The following is a 22,781-nucleotide window of genomic DNA, read 5'->3' on the forward strand; positions in this document are numbered from 1 at the left end:
TCCAATTCCTATAACCATCATTTTACAAGAACTAAGGGAAGTTGAAGGAAGAGTGTTCTTCCTTCGACTTCTGGCTGTATAGACAGCACTAAAAGCCAAAACAATCTATTTCTACTTAAGCTACACAATTGACATAGCTCAAGTTGTGTAGCTTATTTCATCTTTAGCCCTGCTGTGTAGATGTGCCCTTACTTGCTCAACTTATGACCTTTTTATTTTGTATTGGTCATACTGGCTAACTAGTGGGACAGTTCCATATCTTCTTTGGATTGCTTTTTTGTATTTTTGTGTGGCGCCATTGGTTTGTTAATTAGATCAAGCCAGATTTCCATTGAGATGGAAATAAGTAGTATCAACAGACTACTCTGTCAAATGCCTTCAAAACCTTCTTCATTGGCTTTTGTAATTTTATTCTTTGTGGAGTCAATTTAAAAAAAAATAGGTTTTTTTTACATAGTCCTCCCTCATGCTCTCTGTAAATTTCAATTATCTTATGGTAGTGATTTACAAATAAATTCAGATATAATATTTTTGAGAGGTCAACTAAGTATTAGGAAGTGCCCTTTTTCAGTCAAGTAAACAAATTTGTGAAGAATATTTGAACTTCCACAATATGTTTTTAGACTATTAGGTGATCGTAATAGTGTGCAGAACCAGCCACATGCTAGAAGTTTAGTTATACTTCATTTTATTCTTGTTATGTGAGTAAATGATGAATATCTCATTGTCATAGTATTCTTTGCATTTTTGGATGGCATCAGCATGTTGTGCATAATATTCTGTAGTTTTTAAATAAAGCACAACTATTATTAAATTATGCATTTTTCATTGTATATCTGCTTGTAGACTTAATGAAATCATATTTCATGTTTGACCAACCATCTTGCATTAATGTCAATATTGATTCTTTCAGTGCTGTAATTTTTCTTTTCCTTTACTTTCAGCATCCACTAATGGGTCAATCTATTTGAGAAGATCCAATTCTAAGTCCAATCATTCCTCAGTTACACTAAAAGAGTGCAACATTTTTTTTTAATTCAAGTCTTTGCAGCTCAGTTTTTATGGCATAGTCACCAACTATTCTTTGTAATTTTGTGAGGAACAGAGATTGCTCAGGAAAGGAAATAACCAAATGCTTTTAGAAGTCATAGCACAACATATTAAATCAGTATTGTGTCCAGGTGTTGATGATGAAAAAATAATTGAAAATATCTTGGTTGCAGGATCATGAAAATGTACCTATTATCTCTTCAACTTCATTTTCATTTAATGATTCATTTATTCTTTAAGATTTTTGCACTTCTTGACGTGAGCACCAATCCTTTTCTATCTTTCTATTTACCCACTCTTCACAATGTTTACATTTAACTTAGGGTAATTATCCTCTTTATTACCTCAGTCTATTCAAGCACTTGTTTCCTACCTCTTCTTTCAACTTTAGGCATGTTAGATAAATTCATACAATGATACGTAGTAATCATCAAACATTAATATTCTGTTTGCAGTATTGATCAGCAGCTCTCACATTTTGGCTAGATCTGCAATCAAAGCCAAAGTAACTCTGAAGATTGCTTACTGAAAATTAAGATGAGCTAAACAGCTTTATATAAAACATTTTAGATGTGAAACCTTCTTTCCAGAAATTTCTATATTCTAGCAAAGCACACCTTGTTTAACATTTCACAATTACATCCACTCCTGTTTCCTCTATATAAAATAACAATTGATTCCACTCAGTAGCCACTACCTTTTCCAGTCATATGATTTCACTCATTTACTTTCTCAAGTTCTAGACAGTTGTCTTTCTTATAATTTCCTAACAGACTTAGAAGGCCTAATAATGTGGGTACTCCCATAGTTTTCTTTTTTAATTTTTATAGAATTGTTCGTAAATTGGCATGGTGAAATTAGTGACAGAGATTTGGAAGACAAATAAAGCTTTAGTCATAAAAGTCTTCAATTTCAACTGGATTTGTGTGGCTAAATTCTCTAATTGACTGAATCTCAGTGTTTTTTGGTTTTGTAAAAATTGTAAATATATGTAATAACCTAGTAAATATTTCACAATACCAAAATTTAAAAAGATAAAAACACACAGAAATCCTGAAAACATCACTGGATTTTTTTCTAAAAACAATAACAAAACTCTGTATTTTATGTAAGTGGTAGAGCTGAAAGTTTGTGCACTTGGCTACATTTTGAATTGTTAGTTTTAGTGGACATGAACATAAGCTACATTTAAGATACAAAACATTTTAAAAATCCAGTGTTTATTTTAGATGTAAGACTTCTTGATTAACAAGTAGAAGGGTGGTGTGGAGGGTTTGGCAATCATATTTGTAGGAGATGTGGAGCTGGAGCTAATGACAAACAGTATGGAGGATAAAATTAAAATGAATAATCTTGATAGATAGATAGATAGAAAAATGGACTGAAGTCAGTAAACTGTAATTAATTTAAGTTAAATGCAATGTGGTCATGCCAGAAAGAATACTCATGCCCACCAATACAGAGCAAGGAAATATTGGTTAGGAAGTAGTAGCATAGAGAAAATCCTGGGTTTTAAAATAGGTAATATATTGAATATGAATCCACAATGAATTGCTGTCCTAAAATACAAAGGTTATGCTGAGCTGTTTTAAGAAAATCATATATTATCAAAGCAAGATAATTATTTTGCTGTACTCATCACTAGTTAGGTCATTGCCCTCAGATTTAGTCACCCCATGCTTAAGAAGATAGACACTAGCCAACAACTGAAACCATTAAAGGCCACATTTTCAAAAATAGAAGACTAAGATCCATGTGCAAAATTTGAATTTTGACTTTATCTCATTTCGTCTTTTATTGAAATCAGTGGCAAAAATTCCCATTGTCCTCCATGTGAGCAGCAGCAGACAGTTATATGTTTCTTACACTCCCAAACTGCCTGAGCTGCAAGAACCTAAATCTGAAAATAAACTTGCACCATTAGCATACTACTGCAGTGATCTGCACAGGTCTGAGCTGTCCCTGAAAAAAATCATTTTTTTATTATGAGCTTTCATACCATTTCTGAAGATAAATATGTATGTTTTCCTCTTGGAAGAATTTATCCCTTTGTGGTTTTATAATAAAGGAATAACTATCAACTATGGTGTGAAGTTAATCTACTAAAAATAGGACCAACTAGATAACTTTTATGCCTGCTGTTCTCAAACTTTAGCAACCTGACAACTCCCACTTTGATTTAATTTTTTTTCTTGGATTCCCAAACCCACCCCATTTAATCCCACCCTCATTTCACCCCACCCATGTCCCTCCCTCCCTCCACTCCTGCCTGTCCTTTTCCCGGTTTTTCCCATATCTTCCCCCAACTGTGCCCCATCCCCACTCCTCCCCATCCTTTCCAACACCTCCTGCTTGCCATGGATTATCTGTACCCTGACATGCAAGAGGCACAGGGAGGACAGGGGAGTTGTGGGAAGTGTTGATCAGCAGGGCCTGCAGACCCCTTGAAGTACTGCAGACCCCAGTATGAAGTCAGTAAACAGTATGAAATCAGAAAAACACTGACTTGTGCAATAGTCTTCCTACATAAATAAGGGAAAAACTAGTCTAAGGAGTAATGAGAGTACTTAAAAGATTGTCATCAAATTTCTTTAAAAGTGGTTGTTAATATTATTATTTTCCAAGGATCTCTCTGTTTTTACACCATTTCTTTCCCAGCTCTGACATAAAAAAACAGAATCACAGTAGCTGATTACAAGCCACAGAACCCATGCAGGTAGATGTAACTTACGGGATAAGAACTGATGTTTTTTATGTGCATAATACTCATAATATTTGGGAAGGGAGATGGAGTACTGCATTGTTCGGCAGAACAAATAAAGTCATGCTACATAATCTATTGCTCAGATAATCTCTGCCACTTTATAATTTAATATATAAGCAGTTTCTCAGAAATAAATACCCATCTAACTATATATATATTGCCTTATTACTATAACTGAGCACCTCACAATTACAAATACATTTTATCCTTACAACCCTCCTGTGAGATAGAAAGCTCCTATCCCCATTTTAGAGTGTGATTAGAGGCATGTGATAGATTAAGTAATTTGCCTAAAATAACACAGGAGGTCTGTGATTGAGAAGGAATTGACCCAAGTCTTGGAGGCTTAGATTAGTGCCTGTGAACTAGACTACCCTTCTTGTTGGGTAAGTTGTTAATGGAAATACATATTTAATAAAGAAAATTCAAAGAGAAGCAATCAACTTTCTCATATATATATATATATATATATATATATATATATATATATATATATATTGGACAAGGTGCTTTCTCCATGAATCTTTCTTTTTTTTCCCTTTGGCTGAAAAGGGCTAGATTTGGTTCTGTTTGGATAGGCAGCAGTACTGGTTTTCTAAGCATCAGACAACCATCAGTCACTCAAGAACAATTCAAGTCCCCCTGTCTTCCTCTGAGTGGAACATTCTGACTTTGGTGTCTTGCTTAGAGGTGACCAATTCAGAGTACTAATGTCCATAGCCAGCTCCCTAGAAGGGCATTAGAGTCCTATGCTGCCACGACTATACTTCCAGGCTAGTTGTTGAGGTAGGGTACTTGAGTGTACTTATTTTCATCTCTCTAATGGTAGCTAGGGGATAACAGCCTCCTTCTCCCATCAAATGGTGAAGATTCTCCTTTAACTCAAGCAGTCTGTATTTTTGTGCTGAAGATCTCAGGTTCCAACCCTGCTGTCTTGTCCTGGGGATCTTTTCATTTGCATTTCCCACTGCTATATTATATTTAAACGGTCTAGGTGAAATACTTCCTGGTACAGATAGCTAGAGTTGCCAGCCCTCCGGGATTGGTTTGAAGTCTCTGGGAATTAAAGATTAATCTTTAATTAAAGATTGACATGTGATTAAATGTCCAGAAATATGTCCAACCAAAACTGGTAACCCTACAGATAGCTTGTAGGGTTAGTAATACAGGCAGTCCCCGGGTTACATACAAGATAGGGACTGTAGGTTTGTTCTTAAGTTGAATTTGTATGTAAGTCGGAACTGGTACATATTGTAGGGGAAACTCTAGCCAAACATTTCTCCAGAGCTCAGTTTTATTCTCCCACACCTCACTTCCCTCGGTCCTTTATTCTCAAGCTGAGATGTCTGCTGAGAAAAGCCGCTCCGCGTCTCCCTGGTCTGCTGGGAGGAAGCAGCTAGGGCAGGGTTGCCTCACCCTGTTTGTAAGTAGGATCCATGTAACCCGGGAACTGCCTGTACATGGTGCAACAGTGTACTTGGATTATTCCCGTGTTAGGGAAATGTGGTATAATCATCATTACTTTAAATAGTGATAGAAATGTAGCCGTGTTAGTCTGGTGTAGCTGAAACAAAATACAGGACTATGTAGCACTTTAAAGACTAACAAGATGGTTTATTAGATGATGAGCTTTCGTGGGCCAGACCCACTTCCTCAGATCAAATAGTGGAAGAAAATAGTCACAGCCATATATGAACTTTTCTTGGTGTTTAAATTAAGGGTGTTTTTTTTAGAAAAGTATTTGATGGCCAGTGTCCTATATCTTGACTGTCTTTCATTACCATCATGTCTTTATTTTAAATATACATTCACTTCTATCTTTCATATAGTAAGTTATTCATATCATAGATGTCAAACCGGAAACTGCTGGTTATAGTAAAACTTATTTATGCTAACAAATTAATGCAGGCTAATATTCTAGAGTCTTGCACTATTTTCTTCTGGACCTTTTATTTTTGGGGAGAGCCAATTGGCCCCCCTCCCCACACCCAAACAAAAGTCCAGAAGAAAATAGTGCAAGACTCTAGAATATTAGAAGGATAAAGACTGGAGAAAGAGCTCTGTGGGTATTAATCAGCTCATGTATGTGCTGTAGATGCATGTGAGCAAAAAGCAACACAATGTTGGTTAGTGGCTGACATTTGTCCAATGCTTGTTGAGCATGTGAACCAGTAAGGGTCCATGATGTTTTACAAATGCCCCAAGAAGTGTTTGATCTCAGTGCAGTGATGATCAGCATTCTCCTGTCTGCTTCTTAAAGCTATGTCTACACAGCAGCATTATTTCGGAATAATTAACGTTATTAGGAAATAACATAGTGCGCGTTTACACAACAACCATTTATTTCAAAATGATGGCTAGCTGGAGGACTTCTTACTCTGACTCCTGTAACCCTCATTTTATAAGTAGTAAGGGGAGTCAGAGGAAGAGTGCTCTAACTCAGACTTCCTGCTGTGTAGACAGCACCAAAAGCTGAAATAAGCTATTTCAACTTAAGGTACGCAATTGACGTGGCTCAAGTTGCATAGTTTATTTTGGCTTTAGCCCTGTTGTATAGACATGTCCTAAGTGACTGTCCATGCAAGTGATTTTTTGGGGGTGAATCGTGCAAATCATGGTTGATTCAATGGAATGAACACCATTTAGGATGGTAAGAATTCCGGTTTATGAAGAGAACAATAGAACATATTTATTTACATGCAAAAGTAAGAAACTGGAGACACTGTTCAGTTCTTTTTCAGTCCACGGGTATATTAAATATATTTTTGAGGGAGAAGTTTTTTTCTCACAGGTAAAAAGCCAACTAGAACTGCAAATGAAAGTGAATGTAATATATAATCATTCCAACTCAAACTATGATCTCACCTGGTTTCACGAATTAAATTGGATAAGTGTTTGGATGGGACACTGAGATGAAATCTAAGTGCTGGAGGAAGTAATATTTTTGTTTTAGCTGGAGGCATTCTCTCTTCTAAGTCCATATTAAATCAATGCCTCACCATGTACTTCTGGAGAATTAGTCCAGTGCCTCGCCATGTGCTTCTGGAGAATTCTGGGGAAATGTACTTCTGGAGAATTAGTCTCTTCAGTGCCACCTAAAATGGAAGTCCTGGGGTAGTTAAAAACCACAGGAACTTCTTTATGACAGGCCAGTGTGAGGCCCAAACTTTAATTTTCATAATTGTGTTTTGTCTAGCTCGGTTTCCCTTATAGTTCCAAGTGGATATAATATTCTCTTCTCTTCCTTTCCCAAATAGATCTGTTATATACATGTTGTGTGCTGTTATGCTCTGAGTCTCCTCCCAGAGATACCCAGAGTTTAGTGGTGGATGAAAGATTCCTAACACATAGACATTTTGTGAAGCGCATAGAGATCCATTTGGAGGAAAGGTAATAAAGGTCATTGTCATTTAAATCCCAACTACATTGGGTAATCAATCTCAAAATATACAAACAGGAAAATCCTATCATTATACTTAATTGAAGGTGGATTAGAAAGGAATGGAAAGCTACATGCATGTTTAAGCACAATGAATCATGATGCATGTACGATGCTTATACATTGATCATCTATAACTATTACAATCTTGCATTTACAGTTTTACATGTAGGACATAATGTTCTACAGGTTCACTAAACTCCAACTCCATATATTTTAGTTTCCCCAATCAGCACAATTTCTAGCCTTATTCTTGAGAGGGGTATTTTAGAACTCTGCATCTCTTGTTTAACATGGCAGCTCTGAGAGCCCAGATACATTTACCATGTACTGTATTCAGTTCACATTCTGTTTGAAAGAAGTCATGTCAGTTCTCCGTGGAGGTCCTAGTATAGTGGGCTAGATGACAGGGATAATTAAGAAGAGTGGTGGGATACCCCAACAAAGCACTGTTGTGCTTCCACTAAGGATTTTGAAAATCCTAGCTTGATTAATCTGTTTAAACATCTGTGCGTCCTCTTGTCTGTGCAACTTATCCCTCACTATCCCTTTCATCCTCCTCGGTGTATTGTGTTTGTATTTTAGTTACGTAGCACCCTGATTGTAATTGATCCGGCGTAATCACAGCTCGTTCCGATGTTTTGTTAAACGCCGTTGTATGAAGCAGACGTTAATATCTCCGCAAATCTATATTGTCCTCCTTGAAATTCAGATCACAGATGCATTCCGTGGTGAAACCGCAGGGTAGAGCTCACAATTCTGAGAAATCAGATTGAGGAGGGGGTAATGGAAAGCTGTTCTAATTGCGGTGGAATTCTTGGAGCGTCTGCAATGAAGGCGATGGAGCTCGGTTCCGCCAAGCTCTGTCAGTCAGTCTGTCTATTGATCTCTCCCCCCCCCTTCCCCCACACTTTTCCAGGCAGCCAGATCCAGCTTGCTTTCTTGACGTCATGTCTGTAGAAAGGCTTCAGCAGGCGCAGTGAGGGGAGCGAGCATGTTAAACTTTCAGATCAAGTCAGCCGGCTCCTAGCACTGTGCACGGGGGTCTGTGTGCTGTCGCTGCCGCCGCAGCTGGAACATCTGGAAGCGTTCAGTGCGTCTGTCTGTCTGAGAGCGAGCGAGAGGGAAGTGAGTGTGCTGAGGGAGGGGAGGGAGTGAGGGGCTGGGATTACGCTCTCTCTCCCTCTTCCTCTGCAGAAACAGCTCCCTGCCAACAGAACGCGCTCAGAATGGCTTTGAAGAGGAGCAGTAACCTTTGAACATCTCCCCCCTCCCTCTCTTTCTTACTCTTGTGACTGATGGATTTAAACAAGAGACATTTAACCCTTTGAGATTGGTCCTGGATGCTTTTTTTTTCTCGTTTTCCCCCCTTCTTGCTCTTTTTAAAATGGTTTAGCAGCCAGAGGTGCTGTGCTAAATTCTTGGAAGGGGCCCGGATGTACTGAGGATGCATTGCAATTTCACTAAAGGAGGCAGTAGTGGAAAGGATCAGTTTTTGGTGTTTGATGCAATAATGGGAATCAGGTAATAATAAAAGGGGAAATACGGCAGCTCCATTCTTCCTTGAATTTTACCAAGCCGCTATTTGGAGGGATTAATTTGGACTCATTTTAAATGGTCAATGAAAACAAGAGGATGTACATTCCAGAAGAAAACCATCAAGGTAAGACTGAGGTTTCCTTCAAAGGGTTCATTCTGTCCATCTTCTCTATAATTTCAGTTTACGCCGCAGCTGCTAGAGTCAACGAGAGAAGGGGGAATAGCGAAAGAAAGCAGCTAGACACCAATTTCTATTCCGATCATACTGATAACATTGACAGATTTGTTGCAGTGATCTTGGTTAGAGTATCCGCTGAAAAATCCCTATGGGAGCATGTGTTTCATAAGAAATACCAGGAAAGGAAAAGTTGTCCAAATCCCCCCCTTTAAAAAAAATAACTGAAGAATGGAAAAGGGACAGTTTGGAAGAAGGCTAAGTGATTTTGCTGTGCAGCATGGCTGTTACGTGTCAGAGGCAGATTACTTGCAGTACAGCCTGGATTAGGGTTTTTCACTAGTTAATATCATACCAGTTCCTCCAAACAAAAATCTCAGTACAGTTTCCCAAGAAAGGGGAGCCCTCTCTTTCGCGTTTGGCTATTTCTAATCTAACATCCAAGGGAAAAGGATGAGGAGTTATTTATATATCTATACACACACACACACACACACGCGTAGTATGTAGGAGATGTAGAGTGTCAGAAAGATATGATGTAGCACTGTATTAGGTTTAAATCAAAGTTGGGTTTTACTTTTTGTAGCGAATTCTCAAATGGCTTGTGTTCTGATTGTCCAAATTTTGGATTTTAAGACACGTTAGTTCCCTTTATAATTAAGAAGCGTAGCCAGCTACCTCATATTAAAACTTTGTTGATCCAACTCTAGAAGTCGCCCCCCCGTTGGCAGCTGCTATACTTGATGTTGTTTTTATCCTGTAACCTGCAAGTTCTCAATCTCCCTCCATTCTCCTTCCCGAGCAGCATTTAACGCACAAATTGTGATCGCAGAACAAATAGAGCCATTTCCTTCCCCTGAAGAGAGAGGGGTCTTTGGGGGGCAGTAATGTATCGAGGTGTCTATATATCCCCATTTGTGATCAGCGTCTCTTTCATCCCCACTAAACCTCCCTTCATTGCCAGATAAGGAAGCTTCTCTGTTTTAGTGGTGCGTACTTACACCTTTGGTGCCAGAAGCTAACTTGTCTGTCTCTAAATGCTGCCCTCTTTCCTACTTGCTTCTGCTGTTGCTGGAGGGGGATTTTCCCCTTAAATACCGTAATTTAATAACTCGATTTGCCCAAAGCGCCTCGAGTTATTTGGTGAGCCACTCAATTTGGGACGAGGAGGGCAGTTTGGGGGTCAGGTTATTCTGTTCCTGTGTAGCTCCCTTTAGCTGGGGAGAAAACACCCACGGTGCATCTGGGTGAGTTGTAGTCGGTTTCAGCGACCAAATGCCCAATTAAACGCAGATTCAGAAAGAGAAACAAACAGGTCCCCCTCCCCCGCCAAGTGCACCTCCAAAATAAGGTGGGCGGGGCGAGGAATCAGCCCCGATCTAAAGTGTGCTCTTTTTTGTGTAAGCCCCAGTGCTTTACACATGCATTCGGCGGCCAGAAGTGGATTTCTCCTTTAGTGCCAGAGCTGATCAAGTGGACGAAGAGCTCAGCCTTCACAGCAATATGCTAACGCTATGGCAACCTGAATCCAGCTCTCTACTTATCAACTGCAGCGATTATATAATTGGAGGAGCAGTTTTGCATCTATCTTTGGATTCAGATTCTCAGGGCTCCCAGGTGGAAGAACAACTTCAAAAGCAAACAGAAAATCATCCAAACTTGGAAGGAAGTTTCTTTCCCTCAGAGGAGTGGAACTGACATTTATTCATTTAAAAAAATTATTTTGAAGTGTAGGGAATTTGTTATGTTAAGATGGATTTGCAGCCAATAAAATGGGTGGCAAAGATCGGTGCCCGGAGCAAACCAGTCTCAGCATGCAATGGAGTAATTAAAGCAAACACTGATTCTAAAATGAAAGGCAAAGATTAAAATGAGTGCAAAGGAAAGCCAGGGGCTATGATAGTGAGCTGTTCTTCTCATATAAGGCTTAGAACACTAGAGTGTCTTAGCTTTACATTCCCCAACTGTTGACAGCAAGGAGGGTATTCTGGTTACTGCCAATAAAAGATATAACTTTGTCTTAGAAATGTGAGTGGCATGACTAGGCCTCTTCTTGTCATAGGTGCTCTCTGCTTATGGCTATATCACTTGTCTTTCTTTCTACCCTAATGGTCTCACACTGTGGAGCCTGGATAACAAATGAGCCAAATTACTTACTATTCTTCATTAAACAAATGTAAAAAATCCTTTGGTCAGGGAGAGAAGATCAATGATTACAAAGGTATTTTTGTTCTGAATACACTGGTTTCTTAACCATAAATATGTATAGGTTTATAATATACTTGTATTAACTTTATTAGTGTTCTTGAGAAAATTGATGGTATATTTTCAACTTGTAGTCATGTAGATGGGTCTGATATATTTTCTAACTCACTTTTGCACTCACATCCAAAGAGGTAATGGAATTGTTTTAGCTAGTAATACTGTTGCTTCTTGATGCTTAGGTACTTTTCGGTTTTTAATATTCTACACATATTTGAATAACAATTATTCATTGTAACCTTACAGTATATGTTTATTTAAGGAGAAAATAAAAAACAAGCACAAGAAAAATTATACAGCTAGCTACATCATGGCAAATGCACTTATGGGACTTGGAGTATTCTGAGATGGTTATCGTTACCGTATCCCATCATAGAACTGCAATTTTAAAAATCCATATCAAATGGAAATCCATTTTGCAATCCTTTAAAATGCACAGGGAATACAATGAATTGATCTGCCCTTTGGTACTCCTAGTTTGAGTCTCGGGTGTAGTTTAAACATGTAGTTTAAATTTCAGTGCTTATGCTTTTGGCATAGAGAGGCAGGGCATCTTTCTTGGTGAGATTTGCTGGCCAAATAGGAAAGGAAATAAAACTGGTGGTTGCTATTTGTTTATTTAAAAAAATAAAAGTTCAGTTGTTGGGGTTATTAAGGTGGACATGGGAGAACTTGGACTGTTTAAGTACTGCCTCTTCCAGAAGATGGCACTACAGGGCTATGGAGTCAAGAAGTCCTAAAAGAAAGATAGAAATATATGACAGGAAAGAAGTCCAGGTCCACCCAGTCCATCTTTTGGCTCTCAGCAAGAATATTTGGTTTTCAGAAAGAAAGTCCATATATAGCATTGATAGTTAGGTATCTATCCATCCATCCTATAATTAAATTCATTAGTACAAAGACGCCCTGCTAGGTCATCTATTCTGCACAGTAATGATCCTCTGAGTGAAAATCCATTTTTGATATCAGGTCTAAACTGTTCTTAGTGTTCAGTCAGTCTCAGATTATGCCTTTGGGTTTTGTCCTTATTGCATAATTTGAAAAGATTCCTACTTGCTCGTTGTGGGACTCCCTCCGGTATTTTAAAACCATAATTAGGTCTTATTGTAGCCTCCTTCTTTTCTAGGCTGCACGTATTTTGTTCTTAATATTTTTCCTTGTAAGATAGTCTCTTGAAATGAATCTGTGCCTTCTTAAATAAAGGTTGTACTAATTAGTTCCTCAATTTACCAGGAACATATTGATAATAAGAGGGTTAAGCCCGTAAGACACTCATATGATAGATATTTTGTGACCTGAAGTTAGGGTCATGCGTTGTGTACTGTGGCAAAATATAATACATCTGCTTAAGGATGAAAGATATTTTCCTATGAATTTTTACTGTAAAATAAAATTTAATTGTATGGGTTGGAATCTGTCTCATGCTATGTTACAACACAAAACCGTTGAAGATGGAAGCTAGAAAATATTGGCTCTCTGCTCTAATTTTCTGCCGTATTTTCAAAATGCTAAATTGATTTTCTATACTTTAGAGAAGTTGTTCCTACATGTATGAAAGTGCCCTCCTGCCATAATTAAAAAAGATTAGCAACTAATTCATTAAGTTTCTGGTAACTATATTTTGTCCTTTATTTTTTCTGCAAAAGGACTGTCTGTGGAAACATTAGAAAACCTGTTTTGTGCAATATATAACAATTCTTTGTTTTGAGACATAGTGTTATGTGATATTTCAGATTTTGGCAGGACTCCTCCCACCCAAAATTGCTGTTCTGAAGTGCAAAGTTCTGCAACTCCTAGCCCTGGTGACTGAACAATAAATAATGTTATTTACAAATAATTATCTTCTTCCTTAAAGTACTTGGCACATCATGCAAGCCATTAAAGCACTGTCACAATATTAAATAAAATAGTTAAGACATAAGCCAAAGTTTCATAAAATACCTGTAATAGGTGATTGCCCATTGACAGACTAAGCCCAGGTCACTTGGATTGAGGCAAGTAAATCCAATCCAGCCAATTAAAGGGAGTTGGGTTATACCCGGGCCTATAAAAGGCTGCCTGTGAACAACTGAAGGAGGAATTGCTTGAGATGGGGTATTTTCTGGGGAAGGTATGCTGGAACAGAGCTAACACTTGTGGTCAATGTCCCAAAGGAAGGGAGCTAGGTGCTCAGGGCAAAAGCCCTGAGGCTACTCCCTCTGAGGTAGCAGGGCTGGTCAGAACTGGGACTCTGCCAGAGGCTGTGAAAGGGGTGGAGCAGAAACCTGAAAGTAAGCAGTGACTGCTTTTCTATTGGCTTCTGTTAAGAAAATGGGTATGGCAGTATATATCCTGGAGTTGGGGAGAAGCCTGGCCAGTGACACAGGTTAACTGTGTAGCTATGCTGAATGCTCTCTAAAAAGAAGTGTGTTCAGGCATTTTTTTTTCAAGGAGTGGAGTGATAGGCTGAAGTGGATGTCTAGACAGAGAAACAGGTCTGCACATTGAGGGTTACTATATCTGCTGACTGAACATGTGCCTACAAAGGTGGTTGATGTCACAGCATAGATCTAGCCAGCCACAATGGCTAAACAGCAAAGTAAAAGAGGTACTTAGAGGCAAAAAGGTATCATTTAAAAATTGGAAGTAAAACCCTAGTGAGGAAAATAGGCACGTAAATGCTGGTAAATCATGTATAAACGTATAGGTAAACAGGTCAAGCGAATTTGAAAAGCACCTGCATAAAGATAATTTTTATATTGGCAAAAAGGTTTTTAGGTTCATGAGAAGCAGGAAGCCTGCATAACAATCGTTGGGGCCACTGAGGCTACGTCTACACTGCACTGTAGTTTGAAATAAGATACACAAATTGCGTATCTTATTTCAATCTTCTTGTGAAAGAGCTTAATTCGTAATTTGGCGCTGTCTACACAGCACCAAATTTCGAAATGACCTGCTGTTCCAAAATGTCCCTTATTCCTCGTGAAATGAGATTTACAGGGACGTCGGAATAGCGAGACTGAGATAACAGACTTGCTGTTAAGACACAGGATAACTATACTGGGATATTCCGGTATCCAGAAATAGTGTTGCAGTGTAGACTTAGCTTGAATGATTAAGCTGCTAAAGGAGCAGTCAAGGAAGATCAGGTCATTGTGGAGCTCAATGAATTCTTATATTGGCCTTCACTGCACAGGATATGGGAGAGATCCCCACAACAAAGCCATTGTTTTTAGGCACGGATTGGAGACAAGAGAACAATATGAAGTGAGAGGGGGCATATTGTCCTTTCTGGAACTTGGCAGAATTGAGCTGAACTTTATATTTTAACTGTAGACTTTGTCTGGAAAAGTCCCATTGTATGTGTGCCTTTAAAAAGGCAGGGGATGTTTTACATGTGGTTGTCTGCTTTACAATAAAATCCACTACTTGGGTGTTTAAATATCACCTGGATGTATAGAATCTGTTTGTGCTCTCATTGGTCTGTCACAGAGTTGTTGAAATAAATGCCCTAATTCTTAACATGATTAAGTATTTCCAAATATAACCTTCAATAATGTGGGACCATGAAAGAAGAGAAAGCCCCTTCATAATCATGCCCCTATTTATCAGCAAGGCTTTTGTCTTTCCTTGTTAAGAATGAGTCACCCCTGATAAATCTAGCCGGCAGTATTATCTAAGTACCTTTCCAGGACAGAATCTGAGTTAACAGGGTCTATAGGGCAAAGAATGTATTATTTTCTGTCCTCCTCATTCTGGTGATATTTTATCCATGTCTAAAATAGATGTCTCAAGAGGGCACATACTGTATGCAGCAAAAAATATAGAAAAGAAATTAGAGTGCAGTGATGCCACATTCCAATCCCTTGTTGACCACACATGATTGTCCACTGCTGATAATTAATTCTTGCTTTCCAGGTATGACTAGAACTACTGGAGCCATTTCCAATCATTTCAGAAGTGGTGTTGGTTGCCATAGCAACCATCTAGGGTCAGGCTATCAACAGATGCAGAGCCCCGGCTGTGAGGTCCATCAACAGTACTCCACAGTCAGGAGATCTGAGCTACCCATAGCTGAAATGACAACACCTTCACAATCCTCTTTCCCAAAAAAGGGAAAGGCACACAATGTATTGCCAAGAGATGAATCCAAAGGGGAAAGGCTGGGCTACTGCAAGTTTATGAACTGACAAAATGTTGATTTAGATGTACCAGCAAGTAGTTTAATTATGGCCATGTTACTTACTGGGTTTAATCAGCCAGAATGAGCAACAGTAGGAACCTACATAAACCTGCAAAAGCGGCGAGGAGTCCTGTGGCACCTTATAGACTAACTGAAGTGTTGGCGCATAAGCTTTCGTGGGCAAAGACCCACTTCGTCAGACACATGCATCTGACGAAGTGAGTCTTTGTCCATGAAAGCTTATGCACCAACACTTCAGTTAGTCTATAAGGTGCCACAGGTCTCCTCGCCACTTTTGCAGATTCAGACTAACACGGCTACCCCTCTGATACATAAACCTGGACATCTTCACCAGAAACCATATTGAACTCCATCAGGGAAGACAGTATCTTGGAAGCTTGATGTTCTCCTAATTTAAAGACATGGTGTGACAAATCTGGAGCCAGTCCTTTCAACAAATATACTAATCTTGTCACACAAGTGTAAGCAGGTGGTTTTCTTAGACTGTATTTTGGCACAATCCTTACATACTGCAAAAGGTCAAATTCCCTTGCTGGAATTTGATTTTTATACTTAACAGTAGATAATAAAAATAATAGACCAAATTGAAGTCCCAGCTGCTTTTTTTAGGTTTGACCTCAAGGATGTTTTCTCCTCAAAGATTCTGCAGAGGAGACCCTGCACATGCTCTGTTTAAAAAAATCACTTTCACCACCATTATAACCAAGGCGATGTCAACAATACTCTCCTGCAGCCATAAGCCAGCAGAAATCTGTGAGTTAGTTCCCTGCAGGATTCCACTACCTGCAAACAGAGCAGGTAAAAAGAAGAACTGTTACAAATATTCATTTGAAGTAATTACTGTTGGAAGCAAGGCAAGTTTGGATTAACCAAATGTAGTGCTTCTAGAAAGAGCTCAGCTGGGCAGTTTCTCAAAATGTAGTTGGATGGAGATATACAAAATCTCTTGTTTCATTTCAGCTCTTTTGTATACCTCCAAACAGTCCTTTGAACAGAAAGTGATTGGACGCCAGATGACTTTTCCTGTCATCTTCTATCTACTCTGACACATTTGCTTTCTGTCCAAGGCATCATCATTAAACTCCAGTGATGTCTGGGCAAAGAAACAACTAGGATACAACAAAGTTGTATGTAGTTGAGGCACCTTTAAACAATGAGATTAGTTATCAATGACCTTATTGACACTTTGACTAGAAAATGAAGTCCAATATGTCTCAGCACCAATAAAGAAATGAAAAAAATCCACAAGACTGCTCAATCCTGAGCTGGATATAAATAAATATGGGTTAGTAGAGATGTGGGGGAGCTATTTAGCCCCTAAACTGAAACCTGCAAAATAATAGCTAAAACACCCACTGTGAATGACCTGTGGACCTAAAATTTTCACACCAGATCCAAAGATGAGATCAAGAATATAACTAGTCCTGTGGGAGCTCTCTTGTATCCTGTGGGTAAAACTCACCTAATTGTTTCCATGAAAATACAAACTGGTGACTGTAGTTTTGAACTTCCAAAAGATACAGGACCTTTCCTTTTAAAATATGCTTCTATAAATGGCTTTGTTTTTCTTTAACTGATGTTTTTCAATTCTTCAATCCATGATGTGGATGGCTGCCTTTGGGTATTTTGGAAAAAACAATTTAAAATGACTGAACACGACACTATAATTATAAAGTAAATATGGCCTAACTGAGTAATTAAGGCAACATTTCTTCCTTACAGGCATTACAGGGAAGAACATTTATGGTACTGATCAGATTTCAGATCGTTTATTTCAAAGGAGGAAGGGAAAAATGTCTTCTCCATTTGTCAGCATGGCCAGTTTTACAGAATACTCCCTTTTAAAAAATGATATTTTACTTTTGTTCATGTGATGTCCCTATTACATGTCACATTTTGTTAAACATACTCTTTTTGTAAACTTAAGAGAGTATCTGAATCTCCCTGCAAATCTCCCTGAGTATCTATCTCAGATACTGGCTGCATTTTCTCTGCTTCATGTTTTCTTGACCATAATAATTCTGAGTTTGGAATGTGCCTTATTACCTAGTTGTTATCAACAAATTTAATGCATTTTAGCTATAGAAGCATTGCTATGATCCATATGGTAGGCAATAGAGTTTAAGTAAATTAAGGAGGTGTTAGTTAAGATCATGTTAAAACACATTCTTTCAACTGGATATACCCCATAATATATTTAAACTAAAGTAAGTTTAAGGTATTACACTGACACAAATGTCAGGAATTTGAAAGTTAAGACTGATATGCCATCTCTTATGCACTTTGCGGTGTCTACGTAATTCAGTGTTGAAAACGTCTGTAATAAGCTGAGTTGGCAGAATACTCAAAACAGGAGTACTCAAAAGATCAAATTCTCCTTGTAGAGCTGCATGCAAATATCTATAATTTGGATGTAATTAATGTCTAATGGTCTGATAGCCTTTGTGGTTAAACAAGGTTCTACCAGTATATCTGCAGCCTCAGAAGTCTGGATCACTAAATATTCTATATCTTCTGCATTTGCAATCTCAGAATCTTTGTGGTTTGATTTAAAATTGGTGCCTTTCGCAAGAAGCAAGAGTTATTTGAATGTTGACAACTGAAACAGATAGGTGTAGAGTTGATTTGATGAGTTGACTCTCATATTGTCAACTAGTGCAAACTATATGTAATTTTATATCACTTTCAACTACATTAGAATTGTAGGTGCAAAATCTAGATGTCTGGGTTATTATTTAAATTTGGGGCATTCAGGAAGGTCCTTGACTCCACAAAGCAATGAATGGATTAAAATAACCCATCTACTATTTGCTTGTCTGTCAAGATAAAATCTTGCTGTAGGATTTTCCTGGGTCACACTGTTCCATGAGTTGCAAAGCAGAACTGCTTATTGATTTAAATGGACAGTTCAACTTAAAAATCAATGGAACAATAAGCTCCAAATTATTTAAAGGTAAACAATATATTTTACACTCCCCCCCAAAAAGTCTAAAAGAGTACTTTTCAGAACGAATACACTATGAAATACACTTGAAAATCAAAATTTAATTTCCAAATTCAAGTTTTAAAATATATCTAATGAAATTCCTAGCTTATTCATGGTAAGCAGAAATTCTGTCTAATAAACTTTTAAAACTATTGAGCTTGACAAAATGGGCGCTGTTTACTTTTAGCTATCCAAATAACAGCATATGCTAAAAAACAAGAGGTTAGAAATTGTATAAACCAAATGTTGTAATAAGTACTGATCAGGTATTGTCTTGCTAGGCCCTATTTAGGTTGATTGCAACAGTCACAAATATATTTTAGAGTGTGTCAGTCTGTGTCCATCTACAAGTCTGTTTGTTGAAGAACTCCTCCTAATAAGAGCCAAAGCCACCACATGTCATATGCAGTTTCTTCTACTTAAAGCAAGGTCAGACTTTGGTTGAGCCAAGAAAACTGAAAGCCCAACGAAAAGGTCTGTTTTCCATTACATGCAAGAGGGGAAGTGCTGTTTAGAGGAAGGTGATTTGAGAATGGCCACTGTGGGTAGTGAGCCTTCATGGGGAGGTACCTTGCACAGTATTCACTGGGGGCAGACGTACCACCAAGGGAGTGGCCAACAGGGCTGGGTCTCTGCCATTTTTCCTGCCAGTACCCCTGCCTTAAACCCTCCCCCACCTAGCCCTTGGCCACAGTGTTTGTGAGGAAGAGGGAAAAAATGAGCCATTGGCAGCCGGGAAAGGGCTGGGGGGAGAAAAGAGGCTCCTCGTGGCTGAGGAGGGAGTGAGGGGAGAAAAGAGGCCTCTGGAGGCCAGGGAGGGGCTGTCAGGGGAAAGAAAAGGCCCATGCTGGATGGGACACCCTGCCCTGAGCATCTCCTCACCCCCCTTTCAACTCTCACTCTCACACCTCTTCCCTGTACTCCCCCCCCCATACACATCCCAAAGGCCCTGCCCTGACTCTTGGGCTCCACACACCACCACCACCCTGCTCTGAAGGACCTGGGCAATGCCAGTTAAATCTGCTAGTAAGATATAAGAATGGGGAACAGACTGGATACAGGTATTACCTGTTGAGTTGCTTAAACTATACAGATCCTGTAGTAACAGCAGAAGATTATTGGTCATATATAGCAAGTGCATAAACCGTCATAACTGGGTTTTCTCTGTGTTAAAAATGAAACACACAGGAAAACCCAAACAACAAAAAAAGTAAGATGGAAATTCATGTTAGTTCAAACAGCAGGAAACAGAGAAATCATTAAATGCTAAGACTAAGGGCTTTCTGAAGGAACTAGTTATTTTAGATGTCTCCATTTTTTGATACCCATTTAATACCTTAAAGGGGCCAGATTTTTCACAGGGGAAGTGCTTAGCAGTTTCTGAAAATCAGGCCCCTTTAGAGGGGATCACAAATTAAGCACTTGAAAATTGCCACTTCATTAGCCACTTGAAAAAATATTTACTCCTATGAAGAGAGTTAGGGATCAGGCATTAATGGGGACTTGTTGAATAGATTCCCTGCAGGACTGGATTTTAAAATCTGAAATAAATGTATTTAAAATGGATCAGAATAAATACTTATTTAGTGGGCTGGGCCACCGCTTCCTACTCCTCTGCTTGGCTGCAAAGAGCAAAACGGAGCCATTGGGAGCCGGTGAGGCTCCGTGGCCACGGTGCTGGTAAGTAAACACACTGGGGTGGCCAGTTAAAGTGTTTCTCTAAGTGTTCCTGTGGAACACTTTCAGAAACACTGATCTATATGAGAATGTTTTTTTTCATTAGAGGCCTAGATGCATCATAAAAGGGGACATTTGAGAGATCTAGTTGGAAGTAATTTCCTTTAAATTGCAACCTACATTTATAGATAAGGTCCTACCAAATTCATGGCATATTTTGGCCAATTTCATGGTCATGGGATTTTAAAATTTGTAATGCCATCATTTCAGCAATTTAAATCAGAAATGTAATGGTATTATAATTGTGAGGATCTTGACTCGAAAGAGAGTTGGGAGAGGAATTACAAGGTGCTGAAGTACTGCTATCCTTACTTCTAAGATGCTGCTGGTGGGGATGAGCTGGGCAGCTGGAGAGTGGCAGAGCGGGCCAGGGGCCCAGCTCTCACGGCAGAGCCACCACAGTCAGCAACACAGAAGTAAGGATGACATGGCATGGTATTGCTACTCTTACTTCTGAGCTGCTGCTTGCGGGGCTCTCAGTCAGCAGCTGCCACTCTCTGGATGACCAGCTCTAAGGAAGTAAGAATGGCAATACTGTGACCCACCTTGTGACTTCCCCCAAACTCCTCCCTTTTGGGTCAGGATCACCAATTTCAGAAAAGCTGGTCTCTGCCATGACATCTGTATAGTAAGGGCAAAAGCACAAAAAAGATTTTATGAGAGGAAACCAGATTTCATAGCCCATTGAAAATTTTTAGGAATAGGTTAGACAAACACATGTCAGGAATGGTCTAGTTATACTTATTCCTGTCCCATTAGGAATTAGATGACCTCTTGAGTTTCCTTCCAGCTTACATAGTATAATAATAATAATAATTAATAAATAATAATATAATATCTAGAGGTGCTGATAAGCTTCAACTTCCAATGACTTCAGTGTGAGTTGAGGCCTGTTAAAAGTGCTAGGACTTGATCAATGATTAGCAATACTGCTTAAATAGCGTTCACCTGGCACTTACCCATTAACTTTTAATGGAGAGTTCTACAGTGCTGCTTTGTAACTATTGTTGCCATGTTTTTTGGTTGATCTGGGATTTTGTATTCAGTAATGATCAGTGGATCTACTTTTGTATAAACAGAAATTTATATTTTTAGAAAGAATCTATAAAGACTGTCTCATGCATTTGTCTGCACCCACTATGGAAAAGGTCAGAGTGGTTGGTTAACAATGTTTGTATAGATAGCTAGTGACATAAGAACTGTTTCAGGGTTATGCATTCTAGCTCTCAACTTAAGATGCAAACCAGACAATATGGTTTTTTAATTCATAACATGGCTTATGAGGGATCCTCCTTAACATCTCCCACCTCTTCTTATCATTGGACATGGCTCATGCTAGCAGACAGTTCTGCTTGTACTTTTTTTATTTCTGTACTGCAGATGCAACCTTCTCATTCAAGTGCCTAATTTAGGGCAGAAATTTGCAGCCCAGTGTCAGTGTCTGGTTTTGCATCTGGATATTAAACATGCTCAGTTTTGTGACTTTGAACACGTTCCAAGCGGATACCAGAAATACAAAAGTATGCCAGAGAAATGTGGGCATGTTAAAGGTAAACTTAAATGCTTTAAAAATATCCAAATAATTTAATAAAGTGACATTTTACTGTGAACAGTGCCTCTATAAAAATACAGTTCTCAATGATTCCAGATCAAATATACTTAATTTGTAAGGGGGGAAAAATATATTTTCTCTCTTGAAATTAAGACTCAAGCTGAGGGGTTTTATTCTGATGTATCAGTCAATATAATTTCACTTACTAAATTTCTGCAGGTTCAGCGAAGGGGCAATTCCAGAAACACTGAATTCTCTTTGCCCCCTTCCAACTTGTAAAGGTCATATCCCACAAAAGCACCTATGGAGGTGTTTTTGTGAGGTTGAGAGAAAGTGAGATGAAGCCACTGGGGCAAAATCTGTCCTCTTTCTTTCTTCCAGTTCAGAGCCTGCTAATCCATTTGTTCTTTCTTCATCTAAGATGTTACGGGAACACTGTCAAATGCACTTATCTGTCTGAATATTTTTACCTTCTATACAATTAAGTAAAAAAATAAGATTCCTAAAACAGAATGGGGTTAGAAAAAAGATGTCTTTTATCATTTGGTTAGTTTGTGCATTTGATGGAACTTTGTGTATAGTCAGTGTCACTATTTTCCCTGTATACAGTAGACTACCGATAATCCGGAACCTATGGGACCTAGGTAGTGCTGGATTATCAGATATGCCGGACTATCAGATATGCCGGACTATCAGGAGGTACTATAAGATGGTTATATATATACTGTATACATTATATACTGTATATGAAGTGTTCTTAACCCTTTTTATTGTACATACTATATACAGTATACTGTAATGTTTTAGCTTTTTTAAGCCTTTTTTACCCTTTTTGCTCAGTTCAGCTGCTGCCGCTGTTACCTTGTGACTCATTTTTTGCCGAAGCTCACTCACTAGGCTCTTGCCATTTTGATGCCGGACTATCAGGAGTTTTACTGTACTTAGTTTTCTTATGAGGATCTTTTTCATAGCAAGAGAGGAGAGACGAATACTTAAACAGGAAATTGTGCCTGCAAAAATAACAAGATTAACAGAAATTTAAAGTTTGGTTTAGTATTTGCAAGTACTTTTAACTCACTTTCCTTTTAAACTGA

General features: G+C 38.6%; 1 protein-coding gene across 1 annotated transcript in view; it reads left to right on the forward strand.

Annotated features, from left to right (window-relative positions):
• The first annotated feature begins 8,215 nt into the window (after nucleotides 1-8,215).
• CACNA1C (calcium voltage-gated channel subunit alpha1 C) overlaps nucleotides 8,216-22,781 on the forward strand; it is a 630,647-nt gene continuing 616,081 nt past the window's right edge. The window contains exon 1 of the mRNA XM_089769299.1: nucleotides 8,216-8,916. Within this exon, the coding sequence (XP_089625425.1) occupies nucleotides 8,868-8,916 (49 nt within the window). The 5' untranslated portion in view covers nucleotides 8,216-8,867. The remainder of the gene's footprint in view (nucleotides 8,917-22,781) is intronic.

This window comes from Pelodiscus sinensis, chromosome 1, assembly GCF_052426305.1.
Source record: "Pelodiscus sinensis isolate ZL-2025 chromosome 1, ASM5242630v1, whole genome shotgun sequence".
Lineage (NCBI taxonomy): Eukaryota > Metazoa > Chordata > Testudines > Trionychidae > Pelodiscus > Pelodiscus sinensis.